This window comes from Rutilus rutilus (assembly GCF_951802725.1).
Source record: "Rutilus rutilus genome assembly, chromosome: 19".
Lineage (NCBI taxonomy): Eukaryota > Metazoa > Chordata > Actinopteri > Cypriniformes > Leuciscidae > Rutilus > Rutilus rutilus.
This window is the reverse complement of record NC_140232.1, coordinates 8,123,398-8,146,664: the sequence shown is the minus strand read 5'-3', so window position 1 is coordinate 8,146,664 and position 23,267 is coordinate 8,123,398. Positions and strand designations below refer to the sequence as shown.

General features: G+C 38.7%; 1 protein-coding gene across 1 annotated transcript in view; it reads left to right on the top strand.

The window, feature by feature from the left end:
* The window catches only part of LOC311278213 (uncharacterized protein), a 30,165-nt gene that overhangs the window by 2,515 nt on the left and 4,383 nt on the right, over positions 1-23,267 (top strand). The window contains exons 3-21 of the mRNA XM_084388876.1: positions 247-463; positions 1,501-1,634; positions 1,897-2,073; positions 2,248-2,421; positions 4,059-4,156; positions 4,811-4,997; positions 6,531-6,709; positions 7,060-7,183; positions 7,271-7,442; positions 7,821-7,987; positions 8,106-8,202; positions 9,311-9,517; positions 14,577-14,720; positions 16,548-16,705; positions 17,417-17,625; positions 17,886-18,030; positions 20,524-20,829; positions 21,822-22,083; positions 22,964-23,081. Coding sequence (XP_084245002.1) covers positions 247-463; positions 1,501-1,634; positions 1,897-2,073; positions 2,248-2,421; positions 4,059-4,156; positions 4,811-4,997; positions 6,531-6,709; positions 7,060-7,183; positions 7,271-7,442; positions 7,821-7,987; positions 8,106-8,202; positions 9,311-9,517; positions 14,577-14,720; positions 16,548-16,705; positions 17,417-17,625; positions 17,886-18,030; positions 20,524-20,829; positions 21,822-22,083; positions 22,964-23,081 — 3,275 coding nt within the window. The remainder of the gene's footprint in view (positions 1-246; positions 464-1,500; positions 1,635-1,896; positions 2,074-2,247; positions 2,422-4,058; positions 4,157-4,810; positions 4,998-6,530; positions 6,710-7,059; positions 7,184-7,270; positions 7,443-7,820; positions 7,988-8,105; positions 8,203-9,310; positions 9,518-14,576; positions 14,721-16,547; positions 16,706-17,416; positions 17,626-17,885; positions 18,031-20,523; positions 20,830-21,821; positions 22,084-22,963; positions 23,082-23,267) is intronic.

The window sequence follows — 23,267 nt, the reverse complement described above, 5'->3', positions numbered from 1 at the left end:
GCTTGTGAAAGCGTAATAACCCTTCTGATAGAGCTGATAAAACAATACATCTCTTACTTGTTGTGACTTGTACCTGTAATTTTGAGCTCAGCTGAATGGATAGAATTAAATGCTTTTTCGAGCCCATGTACTGTGTTTAGATTGGGATCAAGAGACTCATCTGGAGGTTGGGCTGTGAAATATGTATGGTGACTGTATTGTCATCACTGTTAATTTTTTTACCAATTTTCACTGTGTGTTATGCAGGAGTGAGGATCTGTATAGGTTCCGTCTGCGGTTGCGCTGTCTGAGAATGTGGTCCAAAAGACTCAGGTTACTCTCTCAAGCCTGCTGTCATGACAGAAGACGGGTTTTAAACAAAGCTCTGTATGTTCTGAGATGGGCCGCAAAGATGCATTGTGCTCATACAGATGCAGTGGAGAGGAGAAGAAGTAATTTCATACTCTATCAGAGTTTTTACCAGGTGGGAAATTTGTACAACAGCCTTATACTCTATAATACACTATTCCCTTGTGATAATGTGTTTTATAAACAATGGCAGAGTTTCCTGAGAATATCCCTCAGAAATGTACAGCATAGTTGACTATGATGAACTACAGTTTTTGGATGGTCAAAAGGCATAATTTCTCATGGGGCCCTAACATACACTCTGGCGCAATGCAGCGCCAGGCGCGACGCAAGTGTTTTTTGCTAGTTTCAGCCCGACGCAGTTATCATTTTCACGTCCTGCGCCACGTTGTTTAAATGGCAAATCCATTTGTTCGCCCATGGGCGTGCTGGTCTGAAAACAAGGTGTGTTCGGGCTTATTGTTGGCGCGTTGCTATTTTGAGGTAACTGAATTAGACTGCGCCATTGACCAACTGAAACCTGGTCTAAAGTACATGGCGCAATTTTTATTTTTTTTGCTATTTAAAGGGTGCATTAGTAATAACATATAGGTGGGTCCACAACGCATGTACACTCTGCTTATCACACACACGGGGACGTGCAGCAGCACACAAACATGCCAGAAGGATTACAGTGTAAAAGATTAATATTGTGTACATAAAGATATGGTGGAATCCGGCTTGTCCCGTAGATGGTCTGCTTGCGCACTTACCTCGCGCACGAGCAGATCCGTTTCCTCGCTAGAGAAGCGTTATTTTTTTCCGCTAGCAAATTCCACCATGTAAATAGAAATCCGCCATGGCGCGAACGCAACTGACTTTTAAAGGGAATAGGAGATGAGACTCTGATTGGTTTATTGCACGTTACACTTAAAACACACCAATTACTCATTAAGAGAATAGGGACAGCCCTTTTAGGTTGTCCCTTTTAGGCACGCCGACCATTTTTCCCATCGTTAAACTAGCTAAATTGGATTTGGACACGCCCTAAGTGCGCTTGTGCCGTGAGACCATGTGCTTAGATCGTTAAAATAGGGCCCATGGTGTTAAACAGTATTTTAAACAAACCATTTCAACTTCATATCTTAAAGTTAATAGCACATTCTGTTACAGTGGAAGAATCACTATGAGAGCAACACAGATGCTTTGAGAAAACGACTCATTCAGCCCAGCAGAACTTTTCTGATGACCACATATTCCACCTGGAGGAACCTACGTTTGCTCAGAACAGCTGTGATTCATTATCAGTAAGAATCATCCCATAATCTGGGTCAGATCTACAGTTACCTCACTATGAATAAGAGTTAATAGGGATGCCTGAGTCACCATCTTGGACAGGAATCAGGGTTTCCCTTTGCTAGCTATCATGAGTTTCATCTTAGTTGTGCATAACATAGGTCCTGGTTGGTTTGTTACCTCTTTTTAGAAACAACACTCTCATTTTCTTAAGCACATGTAAATATCTAGTTGTGTATTTAAGTGTGTCTGTATGTGCTTTACACCCTGCAGTCTATCTGTACTGTATAAGCACTGGCTGCTGTGGAGGCAGGTGTGTTTAAAACGGTTCTCTAGGAGACAGCAGGAGTGGTGGGCATGTGTGTGTTGGGACAGACGACTCCGGAGCAAAGTCTGGACCATGTGGATATTAACCTGGCAGAGAAAACAGCTGGCCACAGATCAGTACAGGTACAGACATTGTCTCAATGCTATATCCATGTCTGAGTCATGCACATGCTAGTGCAGTATATCTTTTTTTCAGTCTCCCGAATGTTGATTTGTATTCTCAGAATTTGCTGTATCTTATATAAATATCTCATAATGTTTCCCCTAGATATCAATGAGATCTCTGTCTTTCTTTAGGATGCATTTGTTATCATCAGCATGGAAGAAATGGAAGATCCGTTACCGTCAGAAGAAGCTGGAGAAGTTGATGCAGTCCACTCAGATAAGCAACCTTCTTCACTCTTTCCATCGTTGGCAGAAGAGAGCAGAATCCTGTCAAAGAGAGAGAGAAAAACAGTTAGTTTTGAGCCGGTAAGGGTCAATCTGCCTCTCACACCATCACCCTCATGTCATTCACTGCATGACTGATTTTTTTGCCATGGAACATGAAAAACAAATGTGCTTTTAGGGGTACAAAAGTTTGTCACTGGGACAGTACACTTAGGGTGTGTTCACACTTGTAGTTTGGTTCGCTTGGTTCATTTGGTCCGGACCAAAAAAAAAAAAAAAAGTTTATTCCTGGTCCGCTTAACGTTCAAATTAGCATTTTTAACACCAAACCTTAATGCATAGGGATACATTCACAACCTGATTGGTCTGCTTTTATGGCGTATATTTCGAGATGGCACTTACCGAACATCCCAAACAATGCAGTGTGCCGAGATAAATGCGTTCACTGTATGTGCGTAGCCTACATATGAGGGTATTTTGACCAGCTGATAACTTGTGAAGAGCTTATAAAATGTGTAAAGAAGTCAAAACAGTGGCAGGAATCCCTCAGTCACACGTGGTTCTGACGCCTGTACCGCCTGTACCGAACTGTAATGGGCAACATCACGACTGTGACGAGAAAAAACAGGTATGCTTGAGGATTCTGTCCTTTTTAGGGTCACATCTTGTGACATCATGTCCAGTTTTTGGTTAATTTGCATGTCTTTGTTACTGTTGCGTTTAAATTTAATTCGAACTGCACCAGAGTTTGTTTGGAAGTGGACCGAGACACATCTTTTTGACGGTGTGAGTCCGTTTGTTTGGTGTGCACCAGGGTTCAGATGGCAGCGTTCACACTCATTCAAATGAACCGCACTAACAGAGCAATCGCACCAAGGTTCGTTTTAATCGAACCAAGCATGACAAATGTGAACACACCCTTAAAGAGACAACCTTAGCTTACCTCAAGTCAAGTCAAATTTATTTGTTTAGGGCTTTTCACAATACACACAGTTTCAAAGCAGCTTTACAGAAAGTCATGTCTATAATGCCTTAGTGCTTTGACATCAAGTTTTAGGGCTGGACGTTCTGGATTTAGATCTACCTATATTGTATTTATAGTGTTGTGAGCACATATTTGTATTGTATCCATAAGGTACTACGACAAACCTTTTACAGGTAAATAAGGTAGAGTACAAAGATTTCCTTTTAAGGGTATTGCCCCAGTGACAAACTATTGAACCTCTAAATGTAAAAATGTTCCTCTAAATGTTACTTCTTTATTCTGAGTGTGAATGTCTTTATGATGACTTGCAATGCTTTTGGGAAACGCACGTTTGAATGATACGAGAGAGAGTGTGTCAGTGTTGAGATACGAGAGAAATGAAAGACGCGCCAGCCCCAAATACCTGGATGAGTGGTTATTGTAGAGTGTAGCAAGTGACATTTTTGGGTAATAACTGACCTTGGAATGTTGCGACTGATCAATCAGAATTAAGTATTTCAGAGAGCCATGTAAAATAAAGTCCAAGAAACCATCTAAAATAACCTAGTAACTGCATGGAAAGGCCATAGCAACCACATAGAACACCATAGTTGTAGAGATGTTTTTTTTGTTTTTTTTTGTATGGTCAAGTGGTTCAAAAATCTAGTTTTTAGGTGAAGGTGTCAATGCAAATTGGAGTTTACTAGAAGAATACAGTATAAATGTGCTACCACATTATTTGTTTCTTGCACAGACGCACCCTGAACTCCTGGCATTGCTACGTTCAGAAGATAAAATTAACACGTTTGAGCACCAGAGTCCCATGGGTGCTTTCCAGACGGATGTTAGCAGGTAGGTGGAGCAAAAAAAAAAAACCTCCTCCAGACAGGACTGACAGCATTCAGTAACAGCCCCTGACACTTACAGCACTTTGCCTATGGTCTTTTCATAACTTAGATTCTGCTGAGGTTAGAGACTGGGGCTGCGTTTAACTCCACTTTTAGACATACACTCGCAAACTTCCCTAAGCACTTCCCCTTGGGGGAATCCCTTCCGCTCAACTTCATCAAGTGGGCTAGGGAAGTTTATTTGGACAGACCCTCGACCCCTCGATTTTGGCTGAGGAAGCGCGTCTACTCAATATGTAGTACTCTTCAGGCAGATCCATAGACCACAATGCAACAGGATTTTGACCTCTCAGCAGATTGCGCTTAATTTACCCCCCACCCCACACAACTCTAGTGTATGATAGTTATATTGACATTTAACCGCATTGTGTAGCATGTGTAATATAAATATATTCATATTTTATATTTTTTGTATTTCATTTTTTATCAACCCAAGCATACATACAAATTTATAAGGGAAAACACCTATAAATAATAAATCAGCTCCATATCGGGTTCCAAGTGATGAAGGCCTTACACATTGCAAGGGTTCCGCTAGTAGTGGGCACATTGAAGCGTAAGCAATGACATACATCGGCTGTTGTTGAAATCTGTGCAGTAAACTTCAGGAAGTGGAGAGATGTCACAAGAAGGATGCAGGAAACAAGGATATGTCTGGAGAGAGTGTGCCATCTGCAGGATAAAAGTAGAATACAGACTAGATTTACAATATGGCGTCAAAGCGCTTGGCAAAGGAAAGAGTTAAGAAGAGTACGGGAGAATTTACAAAGAGCTCAACTCTCAGGGTAAGTGAAGCTTGGTTTCCTGTGCTTCATTTGCATTGTGGCTGTTACACTCAAATGAGATGTTGAAAAGCTTGCACTTTATACAAATAATCAAGAAAGTTACAAACACTTTTTTGAAATGTTGTCAATTGTTCATAAATGTGTTAGTGAAAGAGTTTATCTTTCAGAAAATGTTATTTACCAACATCAGGAGGTCAAACTTAATATTATCTGAGCTATTTTGTTTTATATACATTTTAAATGACCATGTTTATATGACCCATAGAATTTAAAAGACCTTGAAAGAGGACAAACTGCTCTTGCTAAGGGCGGTTTATTTCCCTGGACACTTGAATCTGGGGGCAGATGTCGAGGCAGGGGCTGAGGGCCAGGGGACTCCACCCGGATGTGGTTGAGTTGATTTGGCAGAGGCACCGTCCTCTGGTTCGCCCTGCTGATGTGAAAGACCCAGCCCGAATTTAGTTCTCGGACCTAGGACCCTGTTAACGATCTAAGCGCATGGTCTAAAGCGCACGTCGCAAGTGCACTTAGGGCGTGTCCGAATCCACTTTTGCTAGTTTAATGACGGGAAAAAAGGGTTGTCCGTATTCTCTTAATGAATAATGGGTGTGTTTGGGCGTAACGTGCAATAAACCAATCAGAGTCTCATCTCCTATTCCCTTTAAAAGCCAGTTGCCTATAGGCGCATATTACTAATGCGCCCTTTAAATAACAACAAAAACAATTGCGCCATGGACTTTAGACCATGTTTCATTTGGTCAATGGTGCAGTCTATTTTAGTTGCCTCAAAATAGCAACGCGCCAACAATGCGTCTGAACACACCTCGTTTTCAGACCAGCATGGGCGCATTTTTTCCATGGGCGCAAATAGGCGCAAATGTATTTGCTATTTAAACAATGTGGCGCAGGACGTGAAAATGATAACTGCGTCGGGCTGAAACTAGCAAAAAAACACTTGAGTCGCGCCTGGCGCTGCATTGCACCAGGTGTATGATAGGGCCTCTAGTGTTTATCCTGGAAAGCTCTCCGTGGGAGATTCTGACCAGGAGGGACTTTTTGTCTCAGGTGCAGGGATCTTTCACCCCCGACCCGAGATTTGGAACCGGTGGGTCTGGCCCCTGAGGGGGATCAGCTCCTGGAATCTGATCTCTCAAATGAGGTTGTTGAGGCCATTTTTAATGCTAGAGCTCCCTCTACAAGGAAATTCTATTGGTAATTGCCTGGTTGGTTCACTGCTTGTGTTCCTACAGGAGCATCTTTCAGCAGGGTTGGCCCTTGCTACACTTAAATTTTACATGGCTGCTATTTTGGCTTGTCACATTCACATTGATGGAGATTCCCCTGGTATCTCATTTCTTGCATGGTAACAGACAGCTGAGGCCTACCTGGGAACTTGCTATAGTCTTAGAGGGCCACCAAAAAAAACTAAAATGTACTTACCCCAAACTTTTGAACACTAGTTTATTTATAGGCTGTTGCTAAACTGTTCATTGATGTTGTGGCACTGATTCTTTCTCTGTGTGCTTATGGCAGGTGTTTATCAGCGTGGAGATCACTGGTTCAGCGCAGTGCATTGCTTCTGCATTACTGTTATCGCAGAAAGGCTCTGACACTCAAGACATGCTTACAGCACTGGAGCAGATCTCTACAGCTACACTGTCTTCAAAAGGATTTCCTCATCCACCAGTTTCATACAAGACAGAAAAACACAGGTTAGGTCATTTTACAAGTATGATTATGTGTTTAATTATTATGTCAGCTATCTGTGATATACACTATCTTTCAAAAGTTTAAGGTTAGTTCGATTTGAAAGAAATCCTCTTATGCTCACCAAGGCTGCATTTATTTGATACAAATACAGTAAACAGTAATATTGTGATATATTACAACTTAAAATAATAATAATTTGAATATATTTTAAAAACTGAATATTCACCAGCCATTACTCCAGTCTTCAGTGTTACATGATAATGATTCCTCAGAGATCATCCTAATATGCTGATTTGGTGCTCAAGAAACAGTTTTTATTATTACAAATGTTGAAAATCTGTTTGGATTTTAGGTTGTACGATGGAAGTGTTCAAATGGAAATCACGATTTTCAGCGCAAGAACTATCATCCATGCTACTACTCCACAACACTTTTCATAAGTGGACAGAGATATTAGTGAAACAGCAGTTGGCACAGTATGCTAAAGTCCTCTTTTTCTCTTTCTCTGTAACTATATTTCTCTCTCTACCTTTCCCTGCTTAATTCTTACATTTCTCTTTGAGATCTCACAGATCAGCTAAAGATAGAGCAGTTCAGCGGGCTGTTCTTCTGGAGTGGTACAGACACACTCAGGCTGTTTTCTCTGATGCAGTTCTGCTCGTCACAGCCAAACTGGCTCATCTTCATCCATCCTCATCTTCATCAGCCTGCTCTGTATCCACTGCTGTACCTCAGGTACAAGACTCAGTGCTAGCAAGCTGCCCATTGCATGGATTTTGTTTGTTTTGTTTAAATTAGCATTTTTCCAGCTAGCAGACCCAGACCAAAGCAGAACTCTTAAAACCTAGACCAAGACTTTTTAAATCAGACTGGAGGTCTCAAAAGCACCACAGTACTGCTAATGTTGTAGTATCATTGACAAAAAAGGTGATTGATTTGTTGTCAAAAGTTTTGCTCTTTAGCTGAGTAATTTCTAAGGAACAAGTAATCATTTGGAAAAGTATAGGTTTTGTATTCTCAATAAGCATATTGTGATTTATTTATTTATTTATTTATTTATTTATTTTTCATGATTTTTCTTTTATCATCATGAATGTTTAATCATTCAATCAGGGTTCTCTGGTAGAATGTAAAAACTGCAGAGCAGAAGATGATAGTTTGGAGCGAAGCGTGTTGACACATAGAGAGCAACACTGCCCTCTACAGGCCACAGAATCACAGCACAGCCACATGTCATGGACCGGATCAGAGGAGCACAGATCTCTGCTGTCATTTATCAGGTTAGCTACAAAATGTTATTTTAATTTTACAATAATTTTAATACAAAGTTTAAATTAAAGACTTTGGATCTATTGGTTCTTTGGTTTCATTCTACTTTGGTTCTTTTTTTCCCCGCAGTAAAATCTCTGAGGAATATGAAGACCCAGGAGATGAGAGAATGGCTTATAGTAGTTACTGGGGCTCCTATGATCACTGCAGACTTTGCAGATCAAAGGTGGTATTGTTCAATCAATCAATCAATTGCAATTTATATTGTTCATACATAAATCTTTTGTTTATAATGTTTCCTTGATATTTAGCATGCACTTTTTGTATTAAATCTAGTAATATTTATTTATTTATCATTAAAGCTATCTAAACCGCTAAATTTACTTGAGAAACAAAATTGCAGTTTAATATTAGGAGTTTAGATTTTTATGGCTTTTTATTCTTTGTTATAACTTAAAGGGATAGTTCGGCCAAAAATGATATTTAACCCATGATTTACTCACCCTCAAGCCGTTCGAGATGTATATGTCAATCTTTTTTCAGACGAACACATTTTCAGTTATTTTAGAATAACCGGTAGTGGTCGACGCACGTTCACGGAGATGGATGCTGGCATATGACGTAGGATGTAGCGTAGGAAGCGTCGTGACGTAGAACGAACGTGACAGAGAGCAGAGAGCAGAGCAAAACAAAACTCTACGTTAGTTCTACGTCACAACGCTTCCTACGCTACGTCCTACGTCATATGCCAGCATCCATCCCCGTGAACGCGCATCGACCGCTACCGGAAGCCAGTTATTTTCGTTTATAAAGTTTTAAATATGTATATTTTTACGACAAAACCGCACGGATTACCCTCAGAAGGCGTTTATTCGTTTATCCCCCTGGAGCCGGATGGATTACTTTTGTGAAGGATGCATGCACATTTTGGGACTTGAAGGAGGTGGACCCCATTGCTTCACATTATAACCACTGAAAGATCTAAGACATTTTCTAAAATAACTGAAAATGTGTTCGTCTGAAAAAAGATTGACATATACATCTCGAACGGCTTGAGGGTGAGTAAATCATGGGTTAAATATAATTTTTGGCCGAACTATCCCTTTAAGTATTGATTCTTTCCACCGAAATGTTAATCATTTTACAGGATCCCATAATATGCATCATGTTTTTGGATCATTCTGGTGGTAAATTTACATTTAAAACTTCATAGTATAATGGTTCTGATCAGCTTTGCTTCTGCTGTTGTATTATTAATTGTACAGGACCAAACTGAGTCAATTCAGCAGTCTGTTCTATTCATTTAAATCTGCTACTTTTTCATTCTTCCTTAGGTTGTGCTACTAAGAGCCCTCGGCAGGATGATGCATCCTGATCTGAGTCTGCCTTTTTCCCAGTGGAGGAGTCTAGTGCACACTAACAGAGAGATGAGACTACAGGGGGATCTCTGTAGAAAAAGAAGGAGATGTAAAGACCTGACTGTGGCATTCAGGGTGTGGAGAGCTCATACACAAATACACTGCAGGGCTGTCCGGCACTGGGTAAATTAATTATTAATCAACAAAATAATTTATATTGGTCCACTGGCAGAAATGCTGTTCCATAGTAACTATGCCAACTTTGAAAAAATGGCTTCACACTGGTAAAAATTGGTGTTTTATGTTTTCACACATTGTTCCCTTTCGAAGTGGAACTTCAACACTGCGTCATGGAGCTATGGGGAATGCCCTCTACCCCACTGGTGTCTGAACGCATGTACACAGCAACACGCCAATTTAATTGGATGACGACAGTCTATGACGTCTTGAGCGGAGCACCCATGAGTATAAGAGGGCGCCTGCAAAATACATCATCAGCTTTTTTGTCTTCAGGAGCTGTTTGTTTATGAGCACATGGACAATAATGGCAAGTGGGAGCAAGACTTTTCGACAGTGTGTTCCTCCGTGTATACGCTTTCTTACACCCGAGGACACTCAAGGGAGCTGGATGTGCTCTGTGACAGGTTCACAGTAAGAAGGCTCCATTCACGTTTGTCAATCTTTTCGAGGGGAGAGGGACAATCGCATGCGCCTCATGGGTCAGGGCCTGCAGCTGCTGAGGCAGTGCGGCATCTACACTCATGGGGTTCGCAGGTTGAACTGGCTGTGGAGTTTTGGGAAGCAGTAACTATTAGTATTTTCCAGACCCCTCAAGCTTGTTCAAGCGATCTGCTCAATCCAGAGGCTCTGTGGATTCCTCTGATCCAGCAGAAAGCATGTTGCTGGCAACCTCCAGTTCTGAGGAACTGAATGTGTTTGGGGAAGAACATGTTGATGTTTCAGTTGAATCTGCTCCTCCCACCAGCCCTTAAATTTGGCCTGGTCACGTGAGAAATGGGAAGTCGCTGGTGGTTGTTTGGACAAGCACTTTCTAGTGGGCCCTTAGCAAGGGTGCGCAAGCTTCCAATGGTTCCAAAAGGTTTGAACCGAGGTAATCAGTGCATTGGATAGCTCAATGCATGTCCCCGTCCTTGCATATCTCTTTCACGTTAGAAGGTACTTTGTCTGGTATTAGGAGCAGCCCTGAAGGTTGTAGCCTGTGATGCTGGTTTGGGAAGTCAGCATTTTGCATGCTACCTTTGAGGAACTGCTCTAATGTTCCTTAGGATAGAGTAAACAGGATGGGTTTACTACAATATAATTTCCCCCTCCTCTTCATTACCTCCCTCAACTTGTGGGGACTGTGTTGGTGTTGATCTCTTTGGAATATGTTATCAAGACGCATTGACGAGCTAAGTCAGGGTATGAGCCGTCCTCCGCCCTTTGCTCCCTGGTGGCACCCTCGGGTTGGAGCCTTGGTGATGATACGTTTTTGGGCCCACTATATTATGCTCTGCTTTCAGTTTCATTTTCTCCCTCTACAGCTAATAAAAGGGAATAGGCTCCCCCTTGAGGGAAGAGCAAGTTGAATGGAACTATGGCATTCACATTTCCCTGTATGTTTTTTTTAAAATCTGCCTCCCTAACTATTACTACGTTCTGAAGTAGGGATTTTGCTTTCCTTTGGATAAGTGCTCTAATAAAACGAATTGATAGCTATAATGGGGTGTGTGCTACTCTCCCCAATGACATTGGGGTTTTTAAGTAGGGACTGAGCTCCCCTGCGGCAGGGTGGTAGGAATTATTGGGCCCATTGCATTATGCCCTGCTTTATTTCCCTCCCTTTTTGGTAAAGTACAGAAGTAGGCTTCCCTCTCAGAGGAGCAGCAGCTCTAAGCAGCCTTTCTTACTCTTTGTGACAGTTGCTTTTAGGTACCATTAAGGTAGAGCAGGGTGAAAAGAACCATGCTTCAGTTACCACCCTCCCCAACTATTGTTGGGTTCTGAAGCAGGGATATCACTCCTCTTTGAATGGGTGTTCGACCATGGCGACAGTAGAGTAGAGGTGTTTTGCTTGTGGGCATCCCTCCCTGTTATCTGCCATGAAATACATGTTGTGTACCTTTATTAAAGGCAGGGTTCAGCTGTTCTTCTTAGAGTCTGGGTGATAGGATTAGTGGGCACACTGCATTATGCCCTGCTCTCATTCTCCCTCCTTTCCTAAGCAGGAGCAAGGATTAGGGTGCCCCTGAAAGGGCAACAATTGTAAAGGTTATAGCCTGGAAGGTTCATTACGAAGGTTTTAGCACTTGGCAGGCTCCTTTTCTTAATCTGCTCTAAAGATTCACCTTAGGGTAGAGTAGGGTGGACGAAGCTACTATGGACAGTTCTCGAGATTCCCTCTGTTTCGTTGATCCCCCTCTCCAATTAATGTTGGACCCATGAGGTAGGGATATCACTCCCCTTTGGGAGGATGCTCTACTATGGTCAATGCTAATGATGGGAGGAAGTTTGCCTGAGGGTGTCCCTCCTTGTTATCTGGAGTTCATAGAAGTGTTTCCTGGAGAAAATCTTTGCTCTCCCCTGTGACTGTAGAGCTTAAGCTCCCCTGCAGTTTCCCTATAGGTTGAGTTGAGATGGCGAGAGCCTTTGCACTATGTCCCTCTTGTTTTAATTCTTTCTGATGAAGAGAGGGTTATATTCCCGACCTTGGAAGTAGTGATAGATCGAAGATTGTAGGTTGAGGACTCTGTTTGGTAAGCTACTCCCTAGCCGCTTTAAGCATTGACATAACTAGAAATTATTAGAGCTTTTGTTTGCTCTTGGTGCACTTAAGGTTTTTTTTTTGACCTGCCCTGCAAGGAAGGGAGGGAGGTTGTAAAGGCCAGGACTGCCCTTGCAATAGAGCACAGAAGCTGATATACCTTCTCATGCTATAAGAGAAATTGAGCTGAGGGAGTGGCTCCATTAAGCAGGCTATGAGTCACATTTGTGCCCTGGGAGTTAAAGCCCTTGACTCCAACTATCTGTGGAGTGATCTGTGGAGTCAATCTATTCTATGCCCACTATGGATTGCCTCGGGTTGCCTGCACGTCTCAATTAGACAAAATAATAGATGATGTATTGCACCATCTTATACTCATGGGCACTCTGCTCATGATTTCATAGACTGCCGTCAGCCAATAAAATGACTTGTTTGGTACATGTTCAGACACCAGTGACGCTGAGGGCGTTTCCCATAGCGTCAACTCCAGAACTCCACGTCTCGTTACCCTTCTTAGGGACCATGGTTACATATGTATCCTGAGCCAAAGCCATAGTTAATATATCTAAAATAGTTCACCCAAAAATGAGTGTTCCGTAAATATTTAGTATACTCCATGTTGTTCCAATTATGTATAACTGTCTTTCTTCTGTGGAAACCAAAGTGGATATTATGCAATATATAGTCTTGGTTCTTTTTCATGCAGTGACCGGAAAAAGGTGTCAAGATCCAAAATTTATATGTATATAATATAAAGTGGTCCATACATATATTTGACGTCTTCAGAAGCCATACAATAGCTTTGTGCAACTCGTCTTAACATGCTATATTTAATTGTGAAAATAAAAAATTATATGTGAAGCAGTGGAGGAAAAGATTTTAACAACAACCATTTGACTTGTTCCTTGTAATGCTCTACTTATTGTAATGCTCTACTGGGTGGTTGCCCTGCACACTTAATAAACAAACTACAGCTAGTTCAAAACGCAGCAGCTCGAGTTCTTACCAGAACCAGGAAGTATGACCATATTAGCCCGGTTCTGTCAACACTGCATTGGCTCCCTATTAAACATCGTATACATTTTTAAATATTGTTGATTACTTACAAAGCACTACATGGTTTAGCTCCGCAGTACTTGAGCGAGCTCTTAACGCATAGTCCTTCACGTCTATTGCGATCTCAAAATTCCGGCCAGTTCATAATACTTAGAATATCAAAATCGACTGCTGGCGGTAGATCCTTCTCCTATTTAGCACCAAAACTTTGGAACAGTCTTCCTACCATTGTCTGGGAAGCAGACACACTCTGTCAGTTCAAAGCTACACTAAAAACACATCTCTTTGACCTAGCATACACATAACACATTATAGACTTCTATAATTCAATGTTAGGCTGCATAGATCAGGTGAGCCGGAACCGGGAACACTTCCCATAAATCCTGATGTACTCGTTGCATCATAAGAAGAATGGCATCTACGCTAATTTTTGTGGTTTTGTTTATCCCGAGGTTTTCCCGCAGCCTGCCGGATCCAGGCTGTATCCAGAATTTTTTTTGTATTTTTTTTTTTTTTTTCAGATCTGATGAAGGACCTGCGCCTGGACCCGATGTCATAGCGGGTGCTAAAGTGCCAACTAGTTTCTCCTTATGGAGGATCCCTTTAGCAGTCTACAGATAAAGCGTTGTCGGGAAAATTCGGTTCGCGTATCTACCCCGAAGTGATAAAATTCTGTATCAAAAATGTTAAGGCCAGACAAGTAGTTTTTTAAGGCTTGGTATGTAGGGAATTACAAACCTGTGCACATATTCAAACGCACATACCAATAGACTGAACTTGTAATACGCATGTGCACGCCATCAGCGTTTCTCACAGGTTTCGCGTTTAAAGTCTGTGTAGAGTTTCCAGTTAAAACGGTGTCGTGTTAGTGGCCCCTAAGTTAATAACTAATGATCGTTGCGACGGAAGTGAATCAATCAAATTAACTTTAGCTGGAAAATAACTTTATTCAAGAACTGCAATAAAGCCAAAACAATCTCTGTTATTTTAAACTTGTATCTCTGTAAAGCCGCTTTGGAACAATCTATATTGTTAAAAGCGCTATATAAATGAAGATGACTTGACTTGACTTGACTTGACTTGACTTGACTTGACTTGACTTGACTTGACTTGTTCATGACACAAAGCTATATTGTATGACATCAGAAGAATAAATTTTTTACTTATGAGTCATATAGCCTACTTTTATGATATGTGTATGATGTTTTTATTATAGTTTGAACTTAACAGCCCCAGTTTCCACCCTCTTTAAATGTATCATACAAAAACACCTTTTGCACGGAAGAGAAAAGTAATTTGGGTTTGGTACAAAATGAACAAAATAAAAATTTTGGAAGAACTAAGTATTAAACTATGTTGATGATCAATGAGAAAAGTAGTTTTGTTGATTTGTGTACACTTTTCTTTTTTTTTTTTTAACAGGAGAGGAGGGTGATTTTTCACACTGTCATTCAATGGAAACGAATGGTTTGGCAGAGATGCAGGAAACGCATGTTGGAACAGCACGCAACGCTTACCCATGACACCAATATACTCAGACACTGCTTCTGTACATGGACCAGAATGGTAAAAAGAAAGTAAAAAAATGTATGTTTATGTTATGAATCTGGCCTAGTTACTCTAAATATCAACATAGTCAGAAAAACTCCATCAGAATTGAGAGGATTGTTATTTTATTTCCTTTTATATTTAAAGCAGTGGTTCTCAACCTTTTTTACCCCAGGCCCTGAGAAAGAAAAAATATATACTTTTTATTTTTATTTTTTTATAATCATTCTTAATATAAAACACTATAAACAATTCTCCAATAATGGGATTTTTTTCCCCATTTTAGCTTCTCTTTAAAACCTTCTATGTTATCAATAAGATCATAATATGTGCATTCAAAAGCTATTCTAGTAGCAAAAATAAATGTAAGTCAAGTCATCTTCATTTATATAGCGCTTTTAACAATGTAGATTGTTTCAAAGCAGCTTTACAGAGATAAGTGTATAATTTAAGGTACAGTAACAGAGATTGTTTTGGCTTTATAGCGGTTCTTTAATAAAGTTATTTTGCAGCTAAAGTTAGTTTTGATTGATTCGCTTCCGTCGCAACGATCATTTGTTATTAAATTAGGGGCCGCTAAGACGACACCATTCTCTCTACACAGACTTTAAACGCGAACCTGTGATAAACGCTGATGGCGTTCACATACGCATTAAGAATTGGTTCTATAGTTATGTGCGTTTGAATATATGTGCGCAGGTTTGTAATTCCCTACAAACAAAGCCTAAACAAAGTACTGGTCTTTCCATTTTGATAAATTTTGATACAGAATTTAATTTAATTTTGTCACTTTGGGGTAGGTACGCGAAACGAATTTTCCCGAGAATGCTTTATCTGTAGAGTGGTAAAGGGATCCTCCATAGGGAGAGACTAGTTGGCATCGGGTCCAGGCGCAGGTCCTTCGACAGGCGCAGATTTTTCATTGTTTTACCATTGTTTTACCATGTAAAAATGGACCATTATTACTCATAATGGACCCTTTCACGTAATATCGGAAAATGTCCTACTTCCCACTTCTGAAATTGTGATTACGAGCTTTGTTGTCAGAAAGAACAGGAATCATGGAGGACACCAGGTTTATTCTTGCCTATTTATTGAGAATCTTATTTAAGCCAAAATGATATTTTGCGTACCGTTAATTGACAACCATATAAACATTGACCGCGCTATCCAGATAGTCAGCTTGCTAACAATTCTGGAATTTCAGTCAAATACAGGCTATTTTCATGGTGTATAAAACATACAATATGCTTCAAATGTTTATTCATGTAAATATGCACTACTTTAATGACAAGACAAGGACGATGTAGCTGTTGTGGAAAAAACTAATAAAGAATACCAGTCACAGCAGCAATCGTTCTCCCCTCCACCATGTTTTATGGCATGCCCAACTCAGGAACTTTCATATCAAAATTATCCCAGAGTTCCCCAGTGGTAAATACAAATTGAGAGGTTCATGTCCAATTTTTAACTAGGAAACTCGTATTTATGATAATTCTCATAGCATGTGATGGCAGCATTAATACATGTTCTTATTCAAGTCCGTTGAGGAAAATCAGTTCACTTGATGGTCACCATGGTAATGGGCCCAGGTTTATTTTCTGTATAGGTACACAGCTCATCTACTTGAATGGGGAATGATTGATTCAAATTAATGATAGTTTACATTTTAAGAAATATTTCTCAAATTAGAAACAAAATTTGGCTAAAAAATATCAGATACATTTTGTTTCTTTAGCTTAAATCATTCTAACAACCTGTCTTTTGTCAATATTAGTGAGGTAAAATGAGTTGTGAATGTTTAATGTTGATAAATCATATTTAAATCTTGTATGCGTGTTATAGGCCGCGGGGCCGCACTCCAAGCAGCAGACGTGTGCTGTTGAACAGATGGAGAGCAAAGCAGAGAGACACAGACTGAACTTGAGCTTCTCCACATGGGTGACATGTGTAAGCCAGCAGCAGACTGCCAAAGCCGTTTATATTCGCACATTACAGAACAGGTACACGTCATATCTGTGACAGCCTGAATGTATTTTTGGCTGTTTTATGGTGGTTATCAGATGTTACTATCATGTTTTAAAGCAACTGTGTTTAATTTATGCACCACTACCATTGCACAAATTAGTGATCAGACTGATTAATCAACCAATATTTTACTTTTACAATATTAACAACCATGGCTGTATAAAAAAAAAGTATAAAAATATGAAAATAATTTAATAGGGAAATTTCAGTAAATATTGTATAAAACACGCAGGGTTATTGTTTACTACAACTAAAGCAGTAAAAAAAAAAAAGGCAACATTTCACATTTTCGTTTAGTTGAATTACTACAATAAGTCAAAGTAAATAATTAAAAACTTAATAAACATTATACAGACATATTTTTAAAAAACTAATAAAAATGACAACAACATTATTTTTACAACTTTATCTGAAATAAAAATGAAAACAAAATGTAGAAATAAAAGATAATTCAAAATATTAACAACAACTACATTAGTATGTTAATGATATACTAAACAAGTGTTTATATTATTATTAATATTTATTAATATATTATTAATAAATACATTGGTCATTGAAATGGTCAACCACTTGTTTTAACCTTAAATTATATATTTTGCTTAGTTTTATCTAACTGAAACTCAATGTGAAGTGCATGTTAATGATAGTGTGTGTTGGTGTGTGTCTGTTTCTGTATGTTTAAGAGTGTTTTGGGCATGGCTGAGGTGTGTGCAGGTCTGCAAGCAGAGGCAGGCATCAGCTCTGTTCTTTTCACACTACAGACTCTTGCGTGTCTGTTTCTGTCAGTGGAGAATCATCTGTGCTCAGCAGCAGCTCGCCAACAGAATACTACAACACAGACTCCACCTAAGAGTCAAAGTCATCTTACAGCAGTGGAGAAAACATCAAAACTGTGAGTCAAAATCATCATTGAGTTAAGCCATATTTGTATCATTGAATTTTTTTCTTGCTTTTCCGTTATACTGTAGTTTAAACATTTCCCTTAATAGGCCTGAATATATTTAATATGTATATATAATGCAAAAAAGTATATATATTGCCTTATAATGAACATTGCAATGCACTATTGCAGTATATTGAGTGTATGCATTATAACATAACAAATAACTATTAATAAACCAATAAAAGCACATGCATGTTCTTGTGATTTAGATAGGGCCCATCGACAGGCTCTTCTGTGTGAGTATGATGAGAGGAGGAAGACTGTCATGAAGAGAAGAACATTTCTCATGTGGAGCCAGGCAGAGAAATATTTCAGAAGATCTCAGCTTTATCACCAAAGAGTCTTAAAACACAGGTGTGTGTGTGGAAATGAGAAAAAGCACAGTGTATCAAGTATCATAAGGATTTTTCATTTGGCCATAATCATCAAAATTATAACAAATAAAGGCTTGAAATATCTCACTTTGCATGTAATGAGTCTATATAATATATTAGTTTCACCTGTTAAGTTGAATTCTTGAAATAAATCAACTTTTTGATGATATTCTAATTTTATGACCAGCACCTGTGTGTGTGTATATATATATACGGCTATGAGTGTGATATACATATACATATTTTTGAACTTTCTATTCATCAAAGAATCTTGAAAAAAGTATCCTAGTTTTCAAAAATAAATACAGACCCTTTCCAAAAAAGTAGAATATCATGGAAAAGTTTATTTATTTCCATAATTCCATTCAAAACGTTAAACTTCCATAGATTATAGATTCAGGGCCCACAACTTAAACGATTTCAAGTATTTAGTTGTTTATTTGTACATAATTTGGGCTTCCAGCTCATAAAACCCACGAAAACAGGATTTCAAAAAATTTGAATGTTACATGAAATCACACAGTAATTACACAGTGGTGACATGGTCATTGAACCAGGTTTTGGTTCTTTTGGCAGTGTGGGCAGGTGCAAATCCTGCTGGAAAATGAAGGAAGCATGAAGTGCTCTGAAAATGTCCTGCTAGACGGCTGCGTTGACTCTGGATTTAATAAAGCACAGTGGACCAAAGTCCTCTTTTCTGATGAGAGCAAATTTTGCATCTCATTTGGAAACCAAGGTCCCAGAGTCACACAATCCAAGATGCTTGAAGTCCAGTGTGAAGTTTCCACAGTCTGTGTTGGTTTGGGGAGCCATGTCATCGGCTGGTGTTGGTCCACTGTGCTGTCCACTCAACGCAGCCGTCTACCAGGACATTTTCAGAGCACTTCATGCTTCCTTCAGCAGACAAGCTTTATGGAGATGCTGACTTCATTTTCCAGCAGGATTTGCACCTGCCCACACTGCCAAAATAACCAAAACCTGGTTCAATGACCATGGTATCACTGTGTAATTACTGTGTGATTTCATGTAACATTCAAATTTTTTGAAATCCTGTTTTCATGGGTTTTATGAGCTGGAAGCCCAAATTATGTACAAATAAACAACTAAATACTTGAAATCGTTTAAGTTGTGGGCCCTGAATCTATAATCTGTGGAAATAAATAAACTTTTCCATGATATTCTAATTTTTTGGAAAGGGTCTGTAAATGAATAAATAAAAAAGTAAGCAGCACAATATTTCTTGAGCAGCAAATTAGCATATAAGAATGATTTATGAAGGATCATGTGACAGACTGGAGTAATGATGTTAAAAATTCAGCTTTGCATCACAAGAATAAATTACATTTTAAAACACATTAAAATAGAAAACAGTTATTTAAAATGTTAATTGTATTTCACAATATTACTGTTATTACTGTATTTTTTCGGATCAAATACTGTGCAGAATTGTTAGGCATACGATATATATAAACCAATAATGAGTGATTATTATCCAAATGTAGAAAAAGAATGTGTCACAACAGGTCAGAGGAGATGAAGAGCAGGGGATCTATTTGTAGTAATATTACTTTATTTTAAACAGAAACAAAGGAGATAATTCAAACTCAAGGAATTTGACAGCTTTGTAAAACAAAGACGACACAAAACAAAGAGAGAACCAAACTGAGGGTTTAAGGGGGCGTTTACGCAACACCACTTTCTAAAAACTGAAAACTGTTTATGCGTTTTGCCAGTTCATTTGCACAACAACGGCATTTTGGTATATTGTATGTATACTATATTGTATATTAAGTCTTTAGTCTATAGGCGCGTAGTGTTTCTTTACAAAGTGACATCGCCAACTACTGGCCTGGCATGAATAATACAGCGTTTTTAATCGTTTTCGCGGATCCATGGGAACAGTGATCGCTTTGACAACAGTGTCGTCTGTATACGAAAAACACTAAGGAAAAACTTTTCAGTTTTTAGTACATCGTTGATGTGTAAACGTACCCTAAATACACAAGACAAAGAGACCTGAACAAGAAACAGGTGGTGAACATAATCAGTAACTACGGGAACAAATGAGAACATACTTAGAAACCATGACAACCAAGAAACCAAGAACTAAACAGGAAATGGGAAACCAGGAAAAACAGAACAAAATAATCTTCAAGCTCAGAATCTCTGAACACAAACAACCAAAACCATGACAGTATGTTTATTATTTTCTATAATAATAATAATAATAATAATTGCCAAATGTTTTGGGCTGAATGTCAGTAAGGAAGTAAATAAGCACACAAGAAGTAAATAAATAAACAATTTGATGGGGATTTTTGAGGGAAGTTGTTTTCCCCCAATAGCTGAATTGAATTATTGAAGTTGATTATACCAATATAAGCACAAACATTATTAAATGCTGCTAAAAACCTAAAATAAAAATACATTCTATGGTGAAGTTATTCAAGATTCTGTTCTATTCTACCTCCAGATATTTCTCTCAGTGGCTTCATGAGTTCAGGCATCAGTCAGAGCTGCTGTGCATAAGCAGAGAACTGGAGGAGGTCAGGACGCAGAGAATACAGCAGGGAGCTTTCTGTCTGTGGCAGCTCAAAGAGCGACTTGTTGAGAGGAAGAGGGCTCAACTGGTGATGCATCGGTGGAAACAGCACATCTCACGAGCCAGAAAGCGGAGAAACATCACGCAGACGATGAAGAACATGTTCCTGTGTTGGAAAGCAGCTTTCAGGCAGAGTGTCAGAAGCAGAGAACACTGTACACAGAGACAGCAGAGGAGGTGAGATTGGGACACCACAGGTGAACACAGTAAAAAATGTAATCTAATAGATACAGCGGGGGAAATAAGTATTGAACACGTCATCATTTTTCTCAGTAAATATATTTCCAAAGGTGCTATTGACATGAAATTTTCACCAGATGTTGGGAACAACCCAAGTAAGCCATACATACAAAGAAACAAACAAAAATAAGTTCAGGAATTAAGTTATGTGTAATAATGTGAAATGACACAGGGAAAAAGCATTGAAGACATGAAGAAAGGGAGGCGCAAAAAGGCATGGAAAGCCAAGACAACTGCTGAAAACAATCCAGCCCCCTGTCAGTGGAAATTAATAACAGCTGGTTCAGTCCCAAATGATGGCCTACAAAAAGGTCTCATTGCCAAGGTGTCACACAAGACACATCTCATGATGGGTAAAAGCAAAGAGCTGTCTCAAGACCTTCGCAACCTGTTGTTATTAGGAATGTTATTCAAGTCAGGTGAATGTTATATGAACAAACCCCTCAGTAAAAAACGTCAGAATATAGATAAGAATGAAACTGAAAAGTTTAGTGTATGTAACTGCTACATAAGTGGAGATTTCTGGCTCTGAAAGAAGGCTTATGGAAGCAAAATATCCCAAAATCTCAAAATAACCAGTGCATGAAAAAACAAAACAGATTTAGTCTATATAATGAATATTCTGTCATCATTTACTCTCATGTTATTCAATCCCATATGACTTTCTTTCTTCCATGAAACACAAAATTAAATATTTAGCAGAATGTCAAAGCTGCTGGTTTACACATGAGAAAACACACACACACACACACACACACAAACCTGCTAGCTAACAATGCATGCGATACCAACCTTTACCTCAACAAACCGGCAAAAGCCCCCCAAAATAATAATAAAAACACTGAAAAGCATTTCTGTGCTGTCATTTGTATTGCATTTGTATGCGCATACCAGGCTTTTGGCTTTATCAGGACTTGTTCCCCATGTAGGGTTCTGCTGGCATGGTCCACACACACAGTATCAGAGCAAAGACTGAGGTACAGAGAGGCCTGGTTCCAGTACAGCAGTGAGATGAGACTGTTGGCTGCTGTATTCATGCAGTGGAGAAGAGCTCTGATCCAGGGTCAGCAGAAGAAGTGTACAATGGAGAGCCAGCTCATCATCTATCAGAGAAGAGCTTTTCATCGCTGGAGAACCGCTGCCACAGAATGTAGAGCGATTCAAACATTTAACAACAGATTACTTCACAAGGTTTGATTCAGTTCTTTAATTCATTTTTTTATATTTTATCAGTCATTTGGCTGATTGATCTCATGTAATTTAAAAATTAGGTCTAGGAGATTGCAGTGTATTGACCTATTATTATTATTTTCATCACTTTTTTTTTTTTTTTTTTTTTTAATATATATATATATATTTAAATTTTTTAGCTAGTTGCCAAGGCTTTCTTAATTTATTTTATTTTAAGTGCTAAAATAACTAAAACAAAAAAAATAAAGAAAAATCAAAATGAAAAAAATATAAAAAATTTAAAATAATAACAAAAAATATAATAGTATATCAATTATAATAAAATAACACTGCATTCAAATGCAAAAAGAGGGTCTCTAATTAAAAATAATTTATTATAAATTATATTACAATTATTTATTACAAATATTAAAAAATTAAGTTACAATTAATTAATTTATTATTATTATTAAAAATTATTATTTTTTTTATTTTTTTTAAGAATCCAGAAAATTCAAGTCTAGTCACCTTTATTTATATAGTGCTTTATACAATACAGATTGATTCAAAGCAATTTTACAGAGATAAACAGGGAAATAATGAGCAGTGATGCTAACTAAGTTCAATTCTGCTGTGAAGCAGCTCTAAATAGACAATAGTGTCATTATTCAGTTGAAATCAGTTCAGTGTTGATTCAGTTTGGTTCAATATCCGTGTAAAGTTCATCAATTATGGAATGAGTTCAATTCAGCTATAAAGAAGCTCTGGAGAAAACAGTGATGTCATCATCCAGCTCAATGCAGCTCTCGTCCAATAGTGTCAGTGCAGTCAAATCAATGATATTGCTGAATATTTAGTGCTTTAATTTATTTTCATTTTGTGTATTTACTTTTCTTTACAGTGGTTCAAGCATTGGACACATAGCAGGGATTTGTTGAAAGTAGCAGATATGTTTTGTGTGAAGAAGGAAAGAAGTGAAGCCCGGTTAGCTCTAAGGACGTGGTCACTGTGGGCCAAAGGTAAACTGCTAGGCCTATTTCTACACCTTTGCCTTGTAGATACTATTAAATAATATAGAAATTATGGAAAGAAGTGATACAGGTGATTGAATAAGCTGTTTGGGTCAGTCACCTCATGCAAATATAATGTGAACTACAATATATAATATAATAATATTGAGCCACCCTTAAATATGTCTGAATGTC